At 36.5% G+C, this 21703-nt stretch overlaps 1 protein-coding gene across 9 annotated transcripts in view; it reads right to left on the reverse strand.

The window, feature by feature from the left end:
- The window catches only part of GFM2 (GTP dependent ribosome recycling factor mitochondrial 2), a 77268-nt gene that overhangs the window by 37767 nt on the left and 17798 nt on the right, over positions 1-21703 (reverse strand). For all 9 annotated transcript variants that reach the window (XM_047730465.1, XM_047730466.1, XM_047730464.1 and 6 more), the window contains 6 exons: positions 14570-14695; positions 13793-13881; positions 8702-8790; positions 7449-7509; positions 6811-6990; positions 2633-2713 (listed from right to left, as the gene is read on the reverse strand). In XM_047730465.1, coding sequence (XP_047586421.1) covers positions 2633-2713; positions 6811-6990; positions 7449-7509; positions 8702-8790; positions 13793-13881; positions 14570-14695 — 626 coding nt within the window. The remainder of the gene's footprint in view (positions 1-2632; positions 2714-6810; positions 6991-7448; positions 7510-8701; positions 8791-13792; positions 13882-14569; positions 14696-21703) is intronic.

Here is a 21703-nt window from a genome sequence, read left to right on the forward strand (position 1 = left end):
CCTGATGCCTAGTGATGTGGAGCACTTTTTCATGTGTCTGCTGGCCATCTGGATGTCTTCTTTGCAGAAATGTCTGCTCATGTCCTCTGCCCATTTCTTGATTGGATTATTTGTTCTTTGGGTGTTGAGTTTGCTAAGTTCTTTATAGATTTTGGACACTAGCCCTTTATCTGATATGTCGTTTGCAAATATCTTCTCCCATTCTGTCAGCTGTCTTTTGGTTTTGTTAACTGTTTCCTTTGCTGTGCAAAAGCTTTTGATCTTGATGAAATGCCAATAGTTCATTTTTGCCCTTGCTTCCCTTGCCTTTGGCGATGTCAAACTATCACTCTTTGCAGATGATATGATACTATATGTGGAAAACCCAAAAGACTCCACTCCATAACTGCTAGAACTTGTACAGGAATTCAGTAAAGTGTCAGGATATAAAATCAATGCACAGAAATCAGTTGCATTTCTCTACACCAACAAAAGACAGAAGAAAGAGAAATTAAGGAGTCAATCCCATTTACAATTGCAACCAAAACTATAAGATACCTAGCAATAAACCTAACCAAAGAGGCTAAGAATCTATACTCAGAAAACGATAAAGTACTCATGAAAGAAACTGAGGAAGACACAAAGAAATGGAAAAATGTTCCATGCTCCTAGATTGGAAGAACAAATATTGTGAAAATGTCTATGCTACCTAAAGCAATCTACACTTTAATGCAATCCCTATCAAAATCCCACCCATTTTTTTCAAAGAAATGGAACAAATAATCCTAAAATTTATATGGAACCAGAAAAGAGCTCGAATAGCCAATGGAATATTGAAAAAGAAAGCCAAAGTAGGTGGCATCAAGGACTTCAAGCTCTATTACAAAGCTGTCATCGTCAAGACAGTATGGTACTGGCACAAAAACAGACATATAGATCAATGGAACAGAATAGAGAGCCCAGAAATAGACCCTCAACTCTATGGTCAACTCATCTTCGACAAAGCAGGAAAGAATGTCCAATGGAAAAAAGACAGCCTCTTCAATAAATGGTGTTGGGAAAATTGGACAGCCACATGCAGAAAAATGAAATTGGACCATTTCCTTACACCACACACGAAAATAGACTCAAAATGGATGAAGGACCTCAATGTGAGAAAGGAATCCATCAAAATCCTTGAGGAGAACACAGGCAGCAACCTCTTCGACCTCAGCTGTAGCAACTTCTTCCTGGCCATCATTTTTTAGGGCCTTCTTATTCTTTTTTCTTTTTAATAACATTAATCACTACTTAGTATCTTGCATATATATTTAATGGTTTATTGTTTGTCTCTCCACCCACCAGAATACAAAATCCATATAAGCATTGTAACAAATCCCATAAAAACACTGCTGAATCCCCAGAAACCTGAAATGTACTTAAAGTAAGTAGGTATCTAAAAATAAGTCTTGAATAAATGAATATACTTCTAATTTACCTTAACAGAGGAACTGACCAGAAATTAAAAACATAAATATGAATTATAATTTTTCAAAGAAATTAGACCCACATCAAATCAAATCCAAAGAAAATCAGAAATCAAAGTAGAAATCAAATTTGAAAGAACTCAAAAACCAGGAAAAGGTTGGATGTGCTTGTAAGCTACTGAAAAAGACATCATGGGTCAATTTTAACTCAGATTATAAGCTCTTTGAAAACAGAAATCATGTGATTATAGGGCACAATAAACATCACATCTAACTTTCAAATATTAAACAAAAATTTTCAGTAATTAGGACATTTCATTCAAAATAAAAATACCTTTTTCCATTTCTAACCCCAAAGGTCTCAAAATTAATCTAGAGACTCGTGTTTTTCCTACTTCTTTTGTGAAAAATAACTAGGTAAATTTGCTGGGCTCATTCTGGATCCCATTACACATACTCCCATCGGGTGGCAGGGGGCAGGCTCCTGGCTGGCTCAGTTGGAGGAGCATTCAACTCCTGACCTCAGGTTCCTAAATTCAAGCCCTATGTTGGGCACAGAGCTTACTTAAAAACAAATAAACAAAAAACCAACTTTACTTGATAACTCTTGTTTCATAAAGAAAACTAAAGATGGGGGAAGGTGTCTGGTAGAAAATACTGGAAATGCTTTGAAGAAATCTGTCCTAATTCAATTACTATCACTATTTAAAACATGCCTATTCTCTGGCTTAATGTATTTGAAAAGAAAACAAAAAAATAAACACCTATAATGAGCTTCCAAGAAAAATTAAATCATATTCAGAAAAAATGTGAGAAAAATAATCATTGCAACAGTCTACAAAACCAATAAGTTTTCAATACAAAATTTCTACATATGATTTCCCTAAACTGCTGAGAAAAATGATCACAATGAAAATGCTGCAAAGAAGGAATAATTAACTTATGCTGATTCAAAGCAGTAAAAAGGATACAATCTCTGATTTTACAAAGTGCATTATGACAACAGTAAATCACTACCATTATTTAAGTACTTGTATTAATAGTGACTTTACCCTACTGTTCTCCCAATTAAGTCAGCCTTTTCTAATGCTATGCAAAGTCGAAAAAAATAAAACACCTGAGACAGAAAAATCAAACCACATCCAATTAATAAAACTTTATCAAAGTAAATGAATAATAAAATTTACCTTTTCAGTTGGTAGCAAATCAAAATTTTCACTGAATTCTCCTAAAACCAAGTCAGCAAATTCATCATCCAAATCCGCAACCTATAAAGAAAGATTTATTTCTATAACTTGCTTTTATTATCACAGCTGTTAAGTCCAAATACCATAAATGTACATTATTCAGATGTTTCAAGACAGCTACATGATCTATCTTATTCAGGCCAAGGAACTCTCCACATCTTCTCAAGAGATAAATAGTGTTTCTTTCAAAGGAAAGGAGAAGGGATTGAAAACTGAAGATAGGCAATTATGAGTTCCTTATAGTCATGGGAAGCAATAGCCAGATAAAGTATCTCAATAAAGTGCTATCTACTCAGAGTTTCAAAAGAAGTAAGATACACAATTTACACCACTGATAATATATGTAAGGGGTTACTATTTTCCGATAAATTTGTAAGTCTTCGTTCATAAAAAAAAGCTTCCCTTGGTATTCTTTATCATTATGAATGTTTACCAGATCTCCTAAGACACTCCAACTAAAGTAACTCATCTTACTGTAATCCTGCACTGAGGTAACAGATTTAAGTTGGGGGTCAAAGGTATCAATTCAGCAATAAAAATGCAATTATCTAATTCACATTCTTTTCTTAATCATCTGCCTGTATGAAACAATTCAGTTGACAATAAATTTAACAAATATTTCAAAAGCGGGCACCTGGGTGGCTCAGTTGGTTAAACTCTCCTTCAGCTCAGGTCATGATCCCACGGTCCCGGGATCGAGTCCCAAGTCAGGCTCCCTGCTGAACAGGGAGTCTGCTTCTCCCTCTTTCCCCTACCCCGACTCATGATCTCTAATACATAAATAAATAAATATCTAAAAAAAAAAGTTTCAAAAGTTTATGTTAGTACAAGGGAGCAAAACATTCCAACCTGGGAAGAAAAATACACTCCTACCAGCTAACTATTATAGAAACATACCTAACCATTCCTCTTAAAAGAAGTATATATGATTCCATCTTCTGGAGCCAAACTGCCTGGAAATTGCTCCACTACTAACTAACTTGTTCAAAAATTTAGGTCAAGTTACATCACCTCTTTTTACCTTGGTTACTCATGGAGATAATATTATTACCTACTTCACAGGGGGAGGATTAAATAACCAATTCAAAGCATGCTTCTAGGACATACAGTAAGTATACAGTAAGTGTAATGATCACTATTCACCTTCAGAACACAGGAAGTTGATTCTAGTCCACACTAATCTTATTCTCTTAAAAAAATTTAATGGTGATAAAATATAAACATAAAATTTACCATCTTTACCTTTTCTAACTGAACAACTGGGTAGTGTTAAGTATTTTCATACTGTTGTAAAACTAATCTCCAGAACTTTCCCAATCTCACAAAACCAAAAATCTCTACCATGGAACAAACCTTCTCACTCTCCACTCTTTTAGCCTTTGGCAACTATGATTCTACTTTCTATCCCTACAAACGTGACTACTCTAAATACCTCATGTAAGTGGAATCAGTTGTGACTGGCTTATTTCAATTAGCACGTCCTCAAGTTTCATCCACATTGTAGCATGTGTCAGAACGTCCTTCCTTTGTAAGGCTCAATTGTATGTATACACCATATTTTATTTATTTATCTTATAGATGAACACTTGGGTAGCTCCCACCTTTCGGCCACTATGGATAATACTGCTAGAACAAGGATATGTAATTATCTCTCAATACCCTGCTTTCAGTTCTTTTGGATATACATCCAGAAGCAGAATTGCTAGATAATATGGTAATTCTATTTTCAGTTTTCTGAGGAACCACCACACTGTTTCCCATAGTGGCTGCATCATTTTCATGCCCACCGATAGTATACAATGGTTGCAGTTTTTCCACATCTCTGTCAATACTTGTTTTTTGGTTGTTGGTGGTGGGGGGGGGGGTGTTGTGGGGTTTTGTTTGACAGTAGTTATCCTAACGGGTATGATGTGATCTTATTCTCTAATGAAAATAAAGAAAATGTGAGACTATCTGGACAAAATAATAAACTGTTAATTACAAGGAATATATATTCCCTGAGGAATATTCCTTATAATTATATATATTCCTTATAAATATATATATTCTTTGTAATTAGCACTTATTTTATACATATAGTCTCAAATTTTCTTTATTTTCATTATATACCATTATGTCCTAAGACATGCATAAGACAACCAAAAAACCTCAAAGGGGAACCAATTATTTACCCAATTATTGATTAATAAATGTAAATTCCACTTATATTCTGTTTAGGACCTCCCAAATTAGAGAAGCGGTATAGTGAAGTGGTTAAGAGCTCTACCTCCAAATGAAGACCTGGGTTCAGATTCCAGCTCTGCTACTTATTAGCTGTGTAACAACTTATTTAAGAATTCTAAGCTTCAGGGTGACTGGGTGGCTCAGTGGGTTAAAGCCTCTGCCTTCAGCTCAGGTCATGATCCCAGGGTTCTGGGATGGAGCCCCGAGTCAGGTTCTCTGCTCAGCGGGGAGCCTGCTTCCCCGCCCCCTCTCTCTCTGCTTCCTTCTCTGCCTGCTTGTGATCTCTGTCAAATAAATAAATAAAATCTTTAAAAAAAAAAAAAAAGAATTCTAAGCTGTTGTTTCCCCACTAGTGAAACAAGGATAATACAAGTTGTGATGATCAAATAATATACATAAAGCACTTAAACCAGATCATCGTAGGTCCTCAGTAACTGTTACCCAATAATAAAAATAATAATCAACATTCTGGTAATGATAAAGATGATTAGTATGGGGGCGCCTGGGTGGCTCAGTGGGTTAAGCCTCTGCCTTCAGCTCAGGTCATGATCCCAACATCCTGGGATCGAGCCCCATATATCAGGCTCCCTGCTCGGCCAGAAGCCTGCTTCTCCCTCTCCCATTCCCCCTGCTTATATTCCCTCTCTCGCTCTGTCTCTCTCTGTCAAATTTAAAAAAAAAAAAAAAAAAAAAAAAAAAAAGATTAGTATGTAATATAATGGGAAATAATTACTTCAAAAATAAATTCAAAGATGAATGAAAAAAATTAATGATGAGAGGATCTATTTTGAATAGTTTAATTTAGAAGAAAAAAAGTCAAAGGGTTTGGATGCAAATGTTTTTCTCTACCATAAGATTCAGAGGTTATTTAAGGCATGTTTTACTTATTGGTCTATATACGAACAGTACTATGTAAGTACTATAAATATTAACGATCTTACTATTTTCCATTAAAAGTTTGGGGGTGGGGGTGCCTGGGTGGCTCAGTTCGTTAACCATTTGCCTTTGGCTCAGGTCATGATCCCAGGGTCCTGGGATCAAGCCCCAAGACAGATTACCTGCTCAGCAGGAAGTCTGCTTCTCCCTCTCCCTTCCGCCCCCTCCCCCTGCTCAGACTCACTCTCTCTGCTTTTCTCTCTCTCATAAATAAAATCTTTAAAAAAAAAAAAAAAACCACCAACTTTGAGGGTGGAAGAGATCCAGAGTTCTCTTTTAACTATAAAATTAATGGTTTTAAAATTTTCTAAGTTAATGTGTCATTTGATCAGTAAAAGATGGACATACCGTTTGACCCAGCAATTTCATTTCCAAGTGTAACCCTAAACAAATTCTTACACATATACACAAGGAGATACAAACAAAGATGTTCACATCAACACTGTTCCTAACAACAAAAAAGAAGATTAAGACTTCAAAGTGCATCCACAGAAGAAGAGACAATAAATTGTGGTATAATACTGAAATACTAAAAATGAAGCATAACCACACATAACAGGATGAATCTGCAATAAAATGGTATAAAATACAAACAATTATCATTCCATTTAGGTAAAGTGCAAAAACATGGGAAATGAAGTCCTTCATGAATCCATACATTTGTAACAAACTATAAAAGCAAAGCAAATGCAAGAAAAACACTGCAGTCAGGATAGTGGTGGTGGGAGGTGTAAATGACCGGTGGAAAAGAGAGATATAAACAGTAAATGGCACACAGAGATTCAAGAGATTTGCTAATATTCTATTTCTTAATGTGAGTGATGCAAACATTGGTGTTCATTCTATTATTCATTACACTTTACATATTTCATATGTAATTTTATAAAAATTTAATATATAAAATATTTTTAAAGTTTCTAAATACTTATGCAAATGTAAACTCCAAGTATTTAGCTTACCTGTTCAATTAAGTCATTCCTTGCTTCAGCTGTCGCCTTCAGCAATTCAGCATCACTCGTTTCCAAGAGGGGTTTCCTCTCAAAGTCTTTTCCATCCTCTGATGGACGATTCCAAAGAAGTTTTTCTTTACTTACAACATCCACAACTCCTTTGAAAGCTTTGCCTTCACCAAGTGGTAACTTCAAGTCAGAGTGAAATTAACTTTGTTACATGACCACTCAATTACAATCGATTTGGTGATGAAGTTTATCTTCCCCTACTTTCCCCCACATGTCTATTATCATTATTCCGCAGTCTATATTTATATTTATATGCCAACTTTTTCAAAAAAGATTTGAGATAGTTTTAGAAAAATACAAGTCACAATAAAATAAACTGATGAGGATATCTGAAGTTATTGTTGTTTTTTTTTGTTTTTTTTTTTTTTTTTAAACAGAGATAGAAATAGAGCAAGTGAACACAGGCATATGCCAGCACAGAGCAAGGGGCAGAGAGAGAGGGAGAGAATCTTCAGCAGGGTCCCCCACGATCCCACAACCCTAAGATCATGACCCTACCCAACATCAAGAGTCGCAATGACTAAACCGCCCAGGTGCCCCTGGAGTTGTTGCTATTAATCAACCAAGTATAAACCAACCTGTAGAAGCAAAGGCTTTGCCTTCAATTTCTCTCTGATGCTTTCAACTGCATATTTAAAACTGCAGAAAGCAAAATAGCTAGAGTTAAAAATGTTAAGATTCTTAAAACAGGTTTAACAATGTATCCTAAAATTACATCCCTTTTTACTGTCTCCAATGTTCACCATTTAACAGTTTTCCATAGGACAATATGTTGAGTAAACTTTCAATGTCAATTTCAGATAACAGTGCTGGACTATCTACCATAATCTGCTGCACAGGTATCTAGGGTATTATTATAAACTTCACTTACCTACAGTTTGAAATTAAGATTAGATAAACTGATCAAGGTCACTGATAATAAATTACAGTTACGAGATTAAATGCATGATTTGTGATTATGAGTCAAGGATTCTTTCTTCTATCAATGATATTTGCTATTACACATAATTCCCACCTTTTTCCCAAAAAGCAGCCTTAATTTTTCTGTATCTTTATCACAGGCATTCTTAGTATCCTGTTATCAGCTTTAGAATGACTGCAGAAAATTACATAAACAGAAATGATACTGTGTGGTTTTAGGAGAGGGACAGTTTAGGTTTTGTTTTTGTCATTCTCACACCACAGACCAGGATCTCTCTATCACATTACCCCAAAATCCCTTATATTCTTGATTCTCTGAATTCTGTTCTCAGAACCATGTATCTATTTTGGATTACCATTCTGTGAGTCTTTGAGCATTATCACCACATCTTAGTATTAACTTTTTTGCCCTCTATGCAGGTCTTAAAACATATACATTCTCTCCCAGTTCCCTTTTAGTGAGAGCATATTAGCCAGGAGCTAAAGAAAATCAGGGGACAGAAAACAATCATCTACCTTCTACCGTTAGTAATGATGGGGAGCATCACAGTCTTTAGCAATACAAGGATTATTTCATACTGCTCTAGACAGAACCAGTGGAATCATTAAGACATCACTCTGTCAGGATTCTAGAAAACAGGATATAGCCTCTCTGCATTAGAATCATGATGATTCAACACCTCTCACTTCTCTATTAATCCCACATTGTTATTCAACCTATGAACTACCTGCTATGAAACCTTTTAATGGGGGGGAAAAAAAGAAATTTTTTAATGGGACTGAATTGAGATTCCATAGAATATTTATACTCTATGGGGAACAGTTGTTTGTAAATTTAAGTTATAGTCCATTAAAAGCTCAAACTATATTTCTACTTTAACATGTGAAAAAAAAAACCACTTAAAAATACCTTGCTCCAGTTTTGTCCATTTTGTTTAAAAAGCAGATTCGAGGTATCTTGTGTTTATCAGCTTGCCTCCATACTGTGAGAGTTTGTGCCTAAGGCAAAGACAAAGGAAAAAAAACTCATATGAAACAAAAATAACTATGTTACTACATACAGAACAAACAGATCTAAGAAGCTATTATAATGGAGTTGGGCTCTGTTCTAGCACAGAATTAGTGCTGCTGCATTTACACTTCTAGAGTCACTTTTCTGTTAGTAGGTTAACAGAGTTAAGAACGTAATGAAGGGTGATGAACAGTGTGCTTCAAACTGAGACTATTACTTTGGGTGATTTACGTTGCCACACAAAGAGAACAAACACCTGGAAGGTAACTGAGAGTCATGTAAAAAAGACTTCACTGGGGCACCTGGGTGGCTCAGTTGTTTGGGCAACTGCCTTTGGTCAGGATCCTGGAGTTCCGCATTGGGCTCCCTGTTCAGCAGGGAGTCTGCTTCTCCCTCTGATCCTCCCCCCTTCTCATACTCTCTCTCATACATAAATAACATAACATAACATAACATAACATAACATAACACATAACATAACATAACATAACATAACATAACATAAAATAAAACTTCATCAAGAATTAGAAGACTGTGGGACACCTGAGTGGCTCAGATGGTTAAGCATCTGCCTTCGGCTCAGGTCACGATCCTAGAGTCCTGGGATCAAGCCCCACATCAGGCTCCCACCTCAGTGGGGAGCCTCCTTCTCCCTCTGCCTCTGCCCTTCACCCCGCTCACGTTCTCTCTCTTTTTTTTTTTTTTTAAAGATTTTATTTATTTATTTGACAGAGATCACAAGTAGGCAGAGAGGCAGGCAGAGAGAGCAGGCTGAGCAGAGAGCCCAATTCGGGGCTCAATCCCAGGACCCTGGGATCATGACCTGAGCTGAAGGCAGCGGCTTAACCCACTGAGCCACCCAGCTGCCCCTCTTGCTTTCTTTCAAATAAATAAAATCTTTTTTAAAAAGTTTTAAAAAGGAGGGGCGCCTGGATGGCTCAGTGGGTTGGGCCACTGCCTTCGGCCAGGTCATGATCCCAGGTCCTGGGTTCAAGCCCCGCATCGGGCTTTCTGCTCGGCGGGGAGCCTGCTTCCTCCTCTCTCTCTGCCTGCCTCTCTGCCTGCTTGTGATTTCTCTCTGTCAAATAAATAAATAAAATCTTAAAAAAAAAAAAAAAGTTTTAAAAAGGGAAAGAATTAGAAGATATATCTTTTTGTCAAGTTTCACTTTACCTAATACAGTTTACATAACACTGAACTCCTAAGTTTGCTGACCTATGAAATATGGACTTTTGCCTTAATTCATATAGTTATTGTCATGTTAAAAAACCAAATAGGACTGCACTATCGAAATGCTACTGTGATAAAAATTTTTATTATATTTGGATGCTGATGTAAAATGAAAAAAAGATTAAAAGGAGAAAAAAAAGCCAGCAACTGTATTTCTAAGTAGCAATTCTCATGTGCTTTTCTATTTGATTTCTTTTAATTCTACTTTTTATACATATTTCAATACTTCCAGTCTGTTATAGTATCTGTGCCTAGTGGAGTCCAAAGCCCTGAAGAAGAACATAAAAAGCCTAATGTAATGGCATTACCTAAAACAGAAGCCACTTTATAATTTTATTAAGTAAAATTTATATAGAATAAAAAACACTCAAGTGTACAGTGAGTCTGATAAGTATATACACTTGCATATATCCCCCATCCTCCAAAAAAAACCTGTTCTCATATCTGTCACCACAGATTCATTCTGCTTATTTTTGAATCTCATATAAATAGCATGGCTTCTTTCACTCAATGTAAAGTTTCTGACATTCATTCGTGTTGTTAGGTATACTGGTTCTTCCTCTCCTCCCTCCCTCCTTCCTTCCCTTCCTCTCTCTCTCTTTCTTTCTTTTGCTAAACTCCTTAGTATAAATGTGCCAGCTGGCTTTTCTACCCACCTGTGGATGAACACTCAGAGTATTTCTAGTTTAGGGTTATTATGAATTTAGCTGCTATAAACAAGTCTTGTTCAAACAGTTGCTCCACATTCTCAAACAATATTTCCATCATTCTTCTTAACTTTAGCCATTCTTGTGGGTAAGAAACAGTCTCTCTTTGTAATTTTAATCTGCATTTCCCTGATAACCAGTGAGACTGGCCATCTTTTCATGTGCTCATTGGGCCATTCATATATCTTAGTGAAGTATCCACTCAAGTCCTTCGTCCACTTTTTTACTGGGTTGTTAGTTTTTATCATTGATTTGTAGTTCTTTAGATATTCTGGATATAAGTCCTTGATCATACACATGTACTGTGAAAATTTCAGCACATACTTCCTAAAACAATGATATTTTCCTGCATTATCAATAGTGTTAATGCACTCTGGAAACTTAACATTCATGCAATATTTTATCTAATATAACAAATTATATATATATGTTATCCCTCCACAACAACTTGTCATTCAGAAAAATCTCAAATCTATTAAAAAACAAAAAAGGTTGACGAATAGTACAATGAAAATCTATGTACCCTTCACCTAGAATCACCAAATATGAACACTTTGCCACGCTTGCCTTTTTTTCTTCAACATGTGCATATACACACATTATACATGTGGCTCTGGGAACGTGCCATTGGGATCTACTATGTAGAGCATAATTAACTGACAGCCCCAACTACTGCTCCTCTTGTCTACCGCCATAGTCTCTCAAGGCCCAGCTAATGGCTGAATACAGCAGGAATACTAATGTAGGTTACTCTTCTAAGACCTATGGGACTTCTCCAATAGGTGACTTTGGACTCACCCATCAGCAGGAATACTAATGTAGGTTATTATTCTAAGACCTGTGGAACTTCTCCAACAGGTGACTTTGGACTCCCCCATCAGCTTCGCCGAACCTCTTTCAGAACTATGCTGTAGTCTGAGACTCTTCCTACCCAATCCTCCTTCTTTTACCCTCTCCTTGATAGTTAGTTATCAGACCTACCCTGTGGTTTGACTGTTCTCTCCCACTGCTCTCTTTTCTTCTCTGTTCTTCACAGGCATTTCCCCCATCTTGGCATCTACTGGTCAAAGTATGCAAACTAACAACATATGTTTATGTGTGGGTAGAAGATGGAAGCACTAGAGCAAGATGTACATATCATGACACTTCAACCCTAAAATACTTCAGCCTGTATTTCCTAAACATACAAACATTTTCCTACATAACTATTTTCAATCATCATTCAGAAAAATTTAAGCTGACACATACTTTTTTCTAATAAATATAGTCTGTATTAAAATTTTTCTGTTTTTCAAGGTGCCTGGGTGGCTCAGTGGGTTAAGCCTCTGCCTTCGGCTCAGGTCATGGTCTCAGGGTCCTGGGATCGAGCCCCGCATCAGGCTCTCTGCTCAGCAGGGAGTCTGCTTCCCTTCCTCTCTCTCTCTCTGCCTGCTTGTGATCGCTGTCAAATAAATAAATAAAATCTTAAAAAAAAAACTATTAAAAAAAATTTTCTGTTTTTCAAAAAAATATATATATGTATTTTTTCGGTTTTTCCTAAAGATGTTCTTTTTAACTATTTTTAGATCCAGAACCCTGAAGATCATATTGTATTTAATTTTCTTGTATCTTTGGGATTGTTTAAACTAAAATAGTACCTCAATTTTTTACTTGTAATCACTCATTTTCCTTACACTTACATTCTTTTTTCAACTTCTGAAAGCCCCAGGCAGTTGTTTTGCAGAATGTCTTTCAATTTACATTCATCTGACTGTCTTCTCATTATTAGACTGGGGCCAAACATTCTGTCAGGAATAAAACACTGGTAATGTTGTGTCTTTTTTAGTGCATCGTATCAGGAAGCCCATGCTGTCATTTGTACCATTTGGAGCATGTTAATTTTGATCACTTAATTAAGATATCACTTTTAGTAAAATTGTAAGATTAGGAGAACTGAAGATGATTCTTTATTCAACACAGCCCATCTTGAGATTATAAGACAAATGTGGATATCAACTAAAGAGTGCATAACTGACCCCAATGTAATTTATTATAAATCCATTTTTAAAATTTATTCAAGAAAAAAATAAATAAATAAATAAATAAATAAAAAATAATAATTTTAAAAAAAAAAGAATTCAGGGGCACCTAGGTGGCTCAGTGGGTTAAAGCCTCTGCCTTCAGTCATGATCTCAGGGTCCTGGGATCGAGCCCCGCGTCGGGCTCTCTGCTCAGCGGAGAGCCTGGTTCTCCTCTCTCTCTGCCTGCCTCTCTGCCTACTTGTGATCTCTGTCTGTTAAATAAATAAATAAATCTTTAAAAAAAAAAAAGATTTATTCAAGAATTCAATATATATTAGTTGTTGGAAGATAATTCTTCATGGGTCTTTCACCTCTCTACATATTTTGTTAGGAGAGGCAGTGACTGCCTTTGTTCTGGGCTTATGTTTTCAAAGATGCTGATATAATCATCAGCTTGGGAAGACAGAGACAGTGTCTTCCTCTGGATCAAAAGGTAGGTTTGCTTATAACCCTGAAAGATAGTAACTCTCTTCAGAGCAAACAGCAAGCATGTCTACTGCCCATTATAAAACACATGCGTTTTCTAAGCAGAGGGTACCCCTGCATGGGCAGCTGTCACCTGCCTCCCTTTAGGTTGTCCTGTGAGAACTGGGTCTTGAGGAAACAACACAAGATAATACTAACACCCTGGCTTTTGCTGTTTCTGTGACTATAAAGTTCTTTGTCCCTGACTCAAGAGTCTTGTGTCTTCTGCCAACATGCCATAAAGCTGTGGCAGACTAACCAGTTAGCTTGAAAGTAAGGTAGAATCTCAAGTCCTTCATAGTTCTCAAACACCAACTTTCATATTTCCTACAGAAAAGCAAACTACTTTCCTTTTACTATGAAATATCTGATATCACATATAGATCACACAGCAATGTCAAATTCTAATTTCCTTTCATAATTTGACTTATATGAACTTATATATGGTTACAGGTAACTAAAGGTGATACATTCTACTTAAAAAAAAATCATGCTATTGTAGCTTGTCACTGTGGCAGTATTTTTACCTCTACACCAGCAGAGGCATCAAACACAGCTACTGCACCATCCAACACTCTAAGGCAGCGCTCAACCTCCAACGTAAAGTCCACATGACCTAAGAAAAAGATGAGAAACATAACAATCTTTAAAAAAAAAAAAAGGAGCCACCACAGCCAGCATATACCGACTTTTGGGTATATATTCACAAGAACTGAAAGAAGAGTCAAGATATATTTGCAGGCCATGTTCATTAGCAACACTCTTCACAGTAGCCAAGAGGTGGAAACAACTCAAATGGCCATCAATGGATGAATGGCATAGAGATAAAGTTCTGCATATATACAAAATATGCCATATATGTACAATGAAATATTGTACAGCCTTAAAAATGAAGGAAATCTTGTCACATATTACAATATAGATGAAGTCTGAAGGACTTTATGCTAAGCAAAATAAGCCAGTCACAAAAGGACAAATACTTTAGGATTCTACTTATATGAAGTATCTAAAGTAGTTAATCTCCTAGATAAACAAGTTAGAATGGTATTTATTGGTGATAGGAGGAGGGCACAAGGTCGAGTAGTTGTATAATAGATATGTAGTTTCAGTTCTGAAAGATGAGGTACTTCTGGAGAATCTTACAACAATCTAAATATACTTAACTACTGGTTAGAATGGTAAATTTTATGTTGCATATATATATATATATATATTTTTTTTTACTACAATTTAAAAGAAAACACATCCACAGACTAAAACCTCCAATGATGCAGCATCTCTGCAGTGCTAGAATAGTACCATACCTGGCGTATCAATTAGATTGACTCTATATCCCTTCCAGTCGAATGTAACAGCAGCAGACTGAATAGTAATGCCTCTTTCTCGCTCTTGAGCCATGAAATCTGTCACCGTGTCTCCATCATCAACATCTAACAAAGAAAAGGATAGTTAGGTTTGATACCAAGCACACTTCATTGTGATAGGGTGTTTACTTGACAGCTTATTTTTTTAGAGAAAGAGTGTGTGCACATGCAAGTTGAAGTAAGGGGAGAGGCAGAGAGAGAGAGAGAATCCCAAGCAGGCTCAGCACTGAGTGAAGCTCAATCCCAGGAGCCTGAGATCATGACCTGAGCAGAAATCAAGAGTGGGATGCTTAACCAACTGAGCCTCCCAGGTGACCCTTTACTTGACAGTTTACTTTGCTTCAGCACTGTTTGTAAAATATTTTGTTTAATATTCAGAGCCCTTAATCTTTCTCTAAATAAGCCCTTGTTCTAGAAAAAGCTTTTCCAGCAAAATTAGTAATTTTTCCATACAAATAATTTTTCTGTAACAACTAAGATAAAATTGGTTCAAATATTTTATTTTTATTGAACTCGATATTCCTTTCATTTTTTCCCCCTAATTTAACTTTCATTATCCCTTCTTTACTTACATTCCTCATGCCTGATCCCTGGACAGGAGGCAGGGTACTGCAATGAATGAGCCCAGACAGACCTAGATTTAAGTACCACCTTTACCATGACTATTCTGTTAACTTTAAGCAAGTTATTTAACCTAGTTTGTAAAATAAGGTTAATAAAGGCAATCCTATGGGGTTGTTAAAAGAATGAAATGAGACTATGTAAAGTACCTAGCTCAGTAAATGTTAAGTAAATGGTAGCTACATGAAACAAGGTAGAGAAAAAATTCCTCCAAAGTTAAATTCTCCTTTCCAAACCTTTTTCATTACTAAATTTTTCCCAAAAAGGGCATTTATTTGTACTAATGAAAATGAACTCTTGGTAGAATTTCTACAGTACAAAGTCATGGATAGAGTTCATCCTGACTGCCAAAAAGGTCAAATTATTCTGCATTAAAATTCTTGAATTATGCACTGTATTCTGATTAAATTTATATAGAAGTTATGAAAATGAGCTGATCTTTACTATTCAAAATTCAAAAACACAGGTTATTATAACCTTATACTACCACTACTTACATCAGCATTGAATCTCTGAATTGCTAGCCAGGTTCCCCACTGTTTGTATATGTATACGTGTGTATATGTGGGTATATGTATATTTGTATATATACATATATACATATGTACCAATAGAGGGAGAAATAGCAAGAAAAATATATTTGTCAGGAATATCTGCGTTATAGAATTAGTGTTGTTATTTGCAACATAACCAAGCAAACAAACACCATTAATGAGACAATAACCAAATAGCTAACCAAAAGTTCCAAATGATGCCATTTGTAAAACATTTCTTAGGCGGGGGAGGGGTGCAAGACAACAGAGTAGGAAGACCTTAACCTCACTCTGTCCCACGTTTACAACTAGGTATCACTCACATCTGAGTCAATAAACTGTAGTGCATTCTGAAGACTGGCAGAACAAACTCTATAGCCAAATGCAGAGAAGCAGCCAGCACTGGAGAAGTTAGGAAACGCAGAAAGGTGATGGAGAGTCGCCAGCAGGAGGAAGGGAGCTATGGTGCAGAGAAGGGAAAACACCAAGGAGTCCACATAGGTAAAGTAAATCCCTGTAACATCTTGTCTTGAAAACCAGAAGCGTTGAGTTCCATGAGTTTGTATAACCACAGACTTGGCAGTCTGGAGCTTTGACAGTCAGCTGATTCAGCAGTAGAGGAGCCAGGAGGGTGTGTGGTAGCCAGGTCCCCACCCTTAAAGAGTTAACAGCCTGAGTTAAGAAGCAACCTAAAAGCAACAGTTTGCACTAGGGGAAGGAGATCTGTTTATATGGATTTCAGGGCAAGCTGGGGAACTTCCCTGGGAACAGAGGAACTGGCAGGTGCCATTGTCCTCCCCTATTCCTCAGCATAAACACAGAGACACCTGCTGGATGCAGTGCTGCACGGACACTTGCTACTAACCTGCTGGCAGTGCACCCAGCCTGAGGACTCATGGACTCCAAGTCTGCTGGTGCTGAGCTCAGGGCAAATTTTGTTAACACTGTGCATGCCCCACCCAGTCAATACCTCTGCCTGCTGTGCTGCTGTGGCCACTGCACTTTGGGGGATGTGACCAAGTCTAGCTGCTCAGTGCAGATTTTGCTAAAATCATGTGTGTGCCCTGCCCAGCTGCCATAGGCCCCCAGGCACTGTGTACAAAAACTTATACACCCCTTGTTGCTACCTCAGACCACGTGCCTTGCACCAGGCTGTGAAGAGATGCTGTGTGACTGGCCACCACCTCAGTTTAGGAGATCTGACCTATTCCTAACAACCCTGCAAATTTTGCAAACACTCCTGCATCACCCCTGAGCTTTCCTATGGTCACGTCCCCTCAAGGAAAGCAGCCTGGGTCTCATTAATACCACAGAGAGCAAGCACGGCTCACAACAGGCAGAGTCTATGCATGAGATGGGACTGATAGGGAAAGCACAATAACAGGACACAAGAAACACACATAGGAAACTCTGCTCAGGGCACTACAGAACCTCTTCATAAGGCTACTACTTTCTTTTCTTTTCTTTTTTTAAAGGTTTATTTTTTATTTATTTGACAGAGAGAGAGATCAGAAGTAGGCAGAGAGGCAGGCAGAGAGAGAGAGGAGGAAGCAGGCTCCCTGCTGAGCAGAAAGCCCAATGCGGGGCTCGATCCCAGGACCCTGAGATCATGACCTGAGCTGAAGGCAGCGGCTTAACCCACTGAGCCACTCAGGCGCCCCAAGGCTACTACTTTCAAGAGCAGAAGACATAGCTGACTTTCCTAAGACACAGAAACAGACAAAGAGAGGTAAACCAAACCAAACAAACAAACAAAAAAACCAAAAGCAAAAGAAGAAGAAGAATGAGGAGACAAAGGAGGAACTTGACAAAACCACAACTGGAGAGCTATGTGAAACAGAAATTAGTATACGTGACAGAGAATTTTAAGTAATGAAAACTAAAAAAATAAATAAAAAATAATGATCATAAAGATATTCACTGAACTGGAGAAAAGAGTGGACATTATCAGTGTGACCCTTAGCAAAGAGAGAAAAAAATAACATTACAAGACATGAAGAACTTAATAAATGAAATTAAAAATACAACAGATGGAATATAAACAGTAGGCTACAAAAAGCAGAGAAATGTATCAGTGACCTGGAGGACAAAGTAATGGAAAGCAAACAAGCTGAAGAGATCCAAGACAAATACTCCATAATAGGAATAGACTTAGAGATCTCAGTGACTCAATCAAGTACTAACATTCGCATTATAGCGACCCAAGAAAAAGGGAGAGAAAGGAGGGCAGAAAAATGTATCTGAAGGAAAAACAGCTGAAAATATTCCAAATGCAGGGAGGAAAACAAAGATCCAGATTTAGGAGACACAGAGATCCCCAACAAATTCAACCCAAGGAGGTTCACACCAAGACAGAGAATTAGAATGGAAAAAATAGTGATAAAGAATTTTAAAGGCTGCAAGAGAAAAGAAGACAGTTACCTACAAAGAAAATCCCACGAGGCTATCAGTGGCTTTTTCAACAGAAACTCTGCAGGCCAGCAGAAAGTGGCATATTATATTTAAAGTGCTAAAAGGAAAAAAATCCTGCACCCAAGAATACTCTACCCAGCAAGGCGATCATTTGGAAGGAGAGAGAAAGAGTTTCTCAGCCTAACAAAAATTAAAGGAGCTCAGGACCATTAAACCAGCCCTAAAAGAAATATTAAAGGGGACTCTTTAAGTGAAAAGCAAAGACCATAAATAAAAGTATAAAAAAATATTAAAAATAAATATTTCTGTAAAAATCAGTCAAAAGATTCATAAAATATAAGGATGTAAAGTATGACACCATACACCTAAGACATGGAGGGGAAAGGAGTAAAGAATGGGCTTACACTTATGCAATCATCGACAATATAGACTACTATATGCAGAAGATGTTATATATATACATATATATATAGTAACCAAAATTAAATATATATACCATATATATACATATATGTACCATATATATGTGTGTACCATATATATACATATATATACCACATATATACATATATATACCATATATAAACACATATATATACACCATATATATATATGGTAACCAAAATTAAAATTAAAAACCAGTAATACACATGCAAAGAATAAAGAGTAAGGAACCCAAGTAGATCACTAAAAAAAGCCAACAAACCATGAAAAGAAGGATGAGAAAAAAGCTACAAAAAACACAAAACAAGTAACAAAATGGCAATAAACACTGATCTACCAATAATTACTCTGAACTTAAATGGACTAAGCACTCCAATAAAAAAAAACAGATGACAGTGAATAAAAAACAAGACCCATCTAAATGCTACCTACAAGAAACTCATTTCAGACCCAAAGACACCTGCAGATTGAACGTGATGAGATGGAGAAGCATTTATCAAGCAAATGGATGTCAAAAGATAGCTGGAGTAGCAATACTTGTATTAGACAAAACAAACTTTAAAACAAAATCTTTAACAAGAAACAAAAAACAACACTATATAATAATAAGGAGTACATTCCAGCAAGAGAACATAACAACTATTTAGTATTTATGCACCCATTATGGGAGCACCCAAAATACATAAAACCCTTAACAACAAAATTAAAGGAACTAACTGATAATAACACAGTAATAACAGAGGTTTGTAATACCCCATTTGCATCAACAGATCATCCAAACAGAAAATAAAGAAACAATGGCTTTGAATGACACACTGGACCAGATGGATTTAACAAATACGTTCAGAACATTCCATCCTAAAATAGCAGAATACATTCTTTACAAGTGCACACAAAACACTGTTCAGAGAAGATCACATATTAGGCCACAAAACAAGTCTCAACAAATTATAAAAATCAAAGTCATACCATGAATCTTTCCTGACCATAATATGAACTGGAAATTAACTATAAGAAAAAATCTGGAGAGACCACAGATACATGAAGGTTAAATAACATGCTACTAAACAATGAGTGGGTCAACCAAGAAATCAAAGAAATAAAAAAATTACATGGAAACAAATGAAAATGAAAACATTAACAGCCCCAAATCTTTGGGATGCATCAAAAGTGGTTCAAGCATAAAGTTTCAAAAATACACATCTACCTTAACAAGCAAGAAGAATCTCGGGGTGCCTGAGTGGCTCAGTCGGCTAAGTGTTTGCCTTCGGCTCAGGTCATGATCCTGTTGTCCTGAGATCAAGCCCCACATCAGACTCCCTGCTCGGCGGGGAGTCTGCTTCTCCCTCTGCCTGCTGCTCCTCCCATGCTTGTGTGCGCACTCTCTCTCTCTCTCATTCTATCTCAAATAAATAAATAAAATCTTAAAAAAGAAGGAAGCAAGAAAATTCTCAAATAACCTAACCTTACACATGAAGGAGTTAGAAAAAGAATAAAACCCAAACCCAGGAAAAGGAAGGAAACAATACAGATTAGAGCAAAAATAAATGATATGTAAACTAAAAAAACAACAGAACAGGCCAATGAAACCAGGAGCTGGTTCTCTGAAAAGTTCAACAAAATTGATAAACCTCTACCAAGACTCATTTATACAACAACAACAACAACAACAACAAAAGAGGACCCAAATAAATCACTAATGAAAGAGAAGAAATAACAACCAATACCATAGAAACAGAAACAACTATTACAGAACATTATGAAAACCTATACACCAACAAATTGGACAACTTAGAAGAAATGGATGGATTCCTAGTAACATCCCAAAACTAGAGCAGGAAGGAACAGAAAATTTGAACAGACCAATTACCCACAATGACACTGAATCAATCACCAAAAATCTAGGACTAGACAGCTTGACAGGTAAACTCCAACAAATGCTGAGAAAGTTAATACATATTCTTCTCAAACTATTCCAAAAAAATACAAGAGGAAGAAAAACTTCCAATTTATTCTACAAAGCCAGTGCCACCCTGACCAAAATCAGTAAAGGACACTACCAAAAAGAACTCTAGGCCATTACCTCTCATGAACATAAATGCAAAATCCTCAACAAAATACTAGCAAGCCAAATCCAACAGTATATTAAAAAAAAAATCATATACCACAATCAAGTCAGATTTATTCCCGGGATGCACAGGTGACTCACTATCCACAAAGCAATCAACAGGATACATCACATCAGTAAGATAAACAATAAAAACTAAAATGCAGAAAAAGCATTTGACAAAGTACAGCATCCATTCATTATAAAAACCCTCAACAACGTAGGTCTAGAGGGAACATACCTCAAATAATAAAGACCTTATATGAAAAACCCACAGCCAACATCTTGGTGGAAAAACTTGGGAGCTTTTCCCCTAAGGTCAGGAATGAGACTATCACCCCTTTTATTGAACATAGTACTAGAACTCCTAGTCACAGGAATCAGACAACATAAAGAAACAAAATGTATCCAAATTGGTATGGAAGAAGTAAAACTCTCATTATTTGCAGATGAGATGATATTATATACAGAAAACCCTGGAGAGTCTACCACAAAACTACTATAAACTGATTAATGAAGTGAGTAAAGTCGTAGGATACAAAATCAATGTTCATGCTGCATTCCTATATGCTAATAGTAAACCAGCAGAAATTAAGAAAACAATCCCATTCACAACTGCACCAAAACCAGTAAAACACCTTGGAATAAACTTAACCAAAGACATGAAAGACCAGTATTCTAAAAACAGTGAAACACTGATGAAATTCAAGACAACACAAGGAAATGGAAAGACATTCCATTCCTAAGAATAAATATTGTTAAAATGTCCAAACCGCCTAAAGCAATTTATATATTTAATGCAGTTCCTATCAAAATATCAACAGCATTTTTCACAGAACTAGAACAAATAAGCCTTATATTTGTATGGGACCACAAAAGACCCTAAACAGCCAAAGCAATCTTGATAAAGAAAAACAAAACTGGAGGTATCACACAATTCCAGATTTCTTTTTTCTT

The sequence above is a fragment of the Lutra lutra genome, chromosome 5 (assembly GCF_902655055.1).
Source record: "Lutra lutra chromosome 5, mLutLut1.2, whole genome shotgun sequence".
NCBI lineage: Eukaryota > Metazoa > Chordata > Mammalia > Carnivora > Mustelidae > Lutra > Lutra lutra.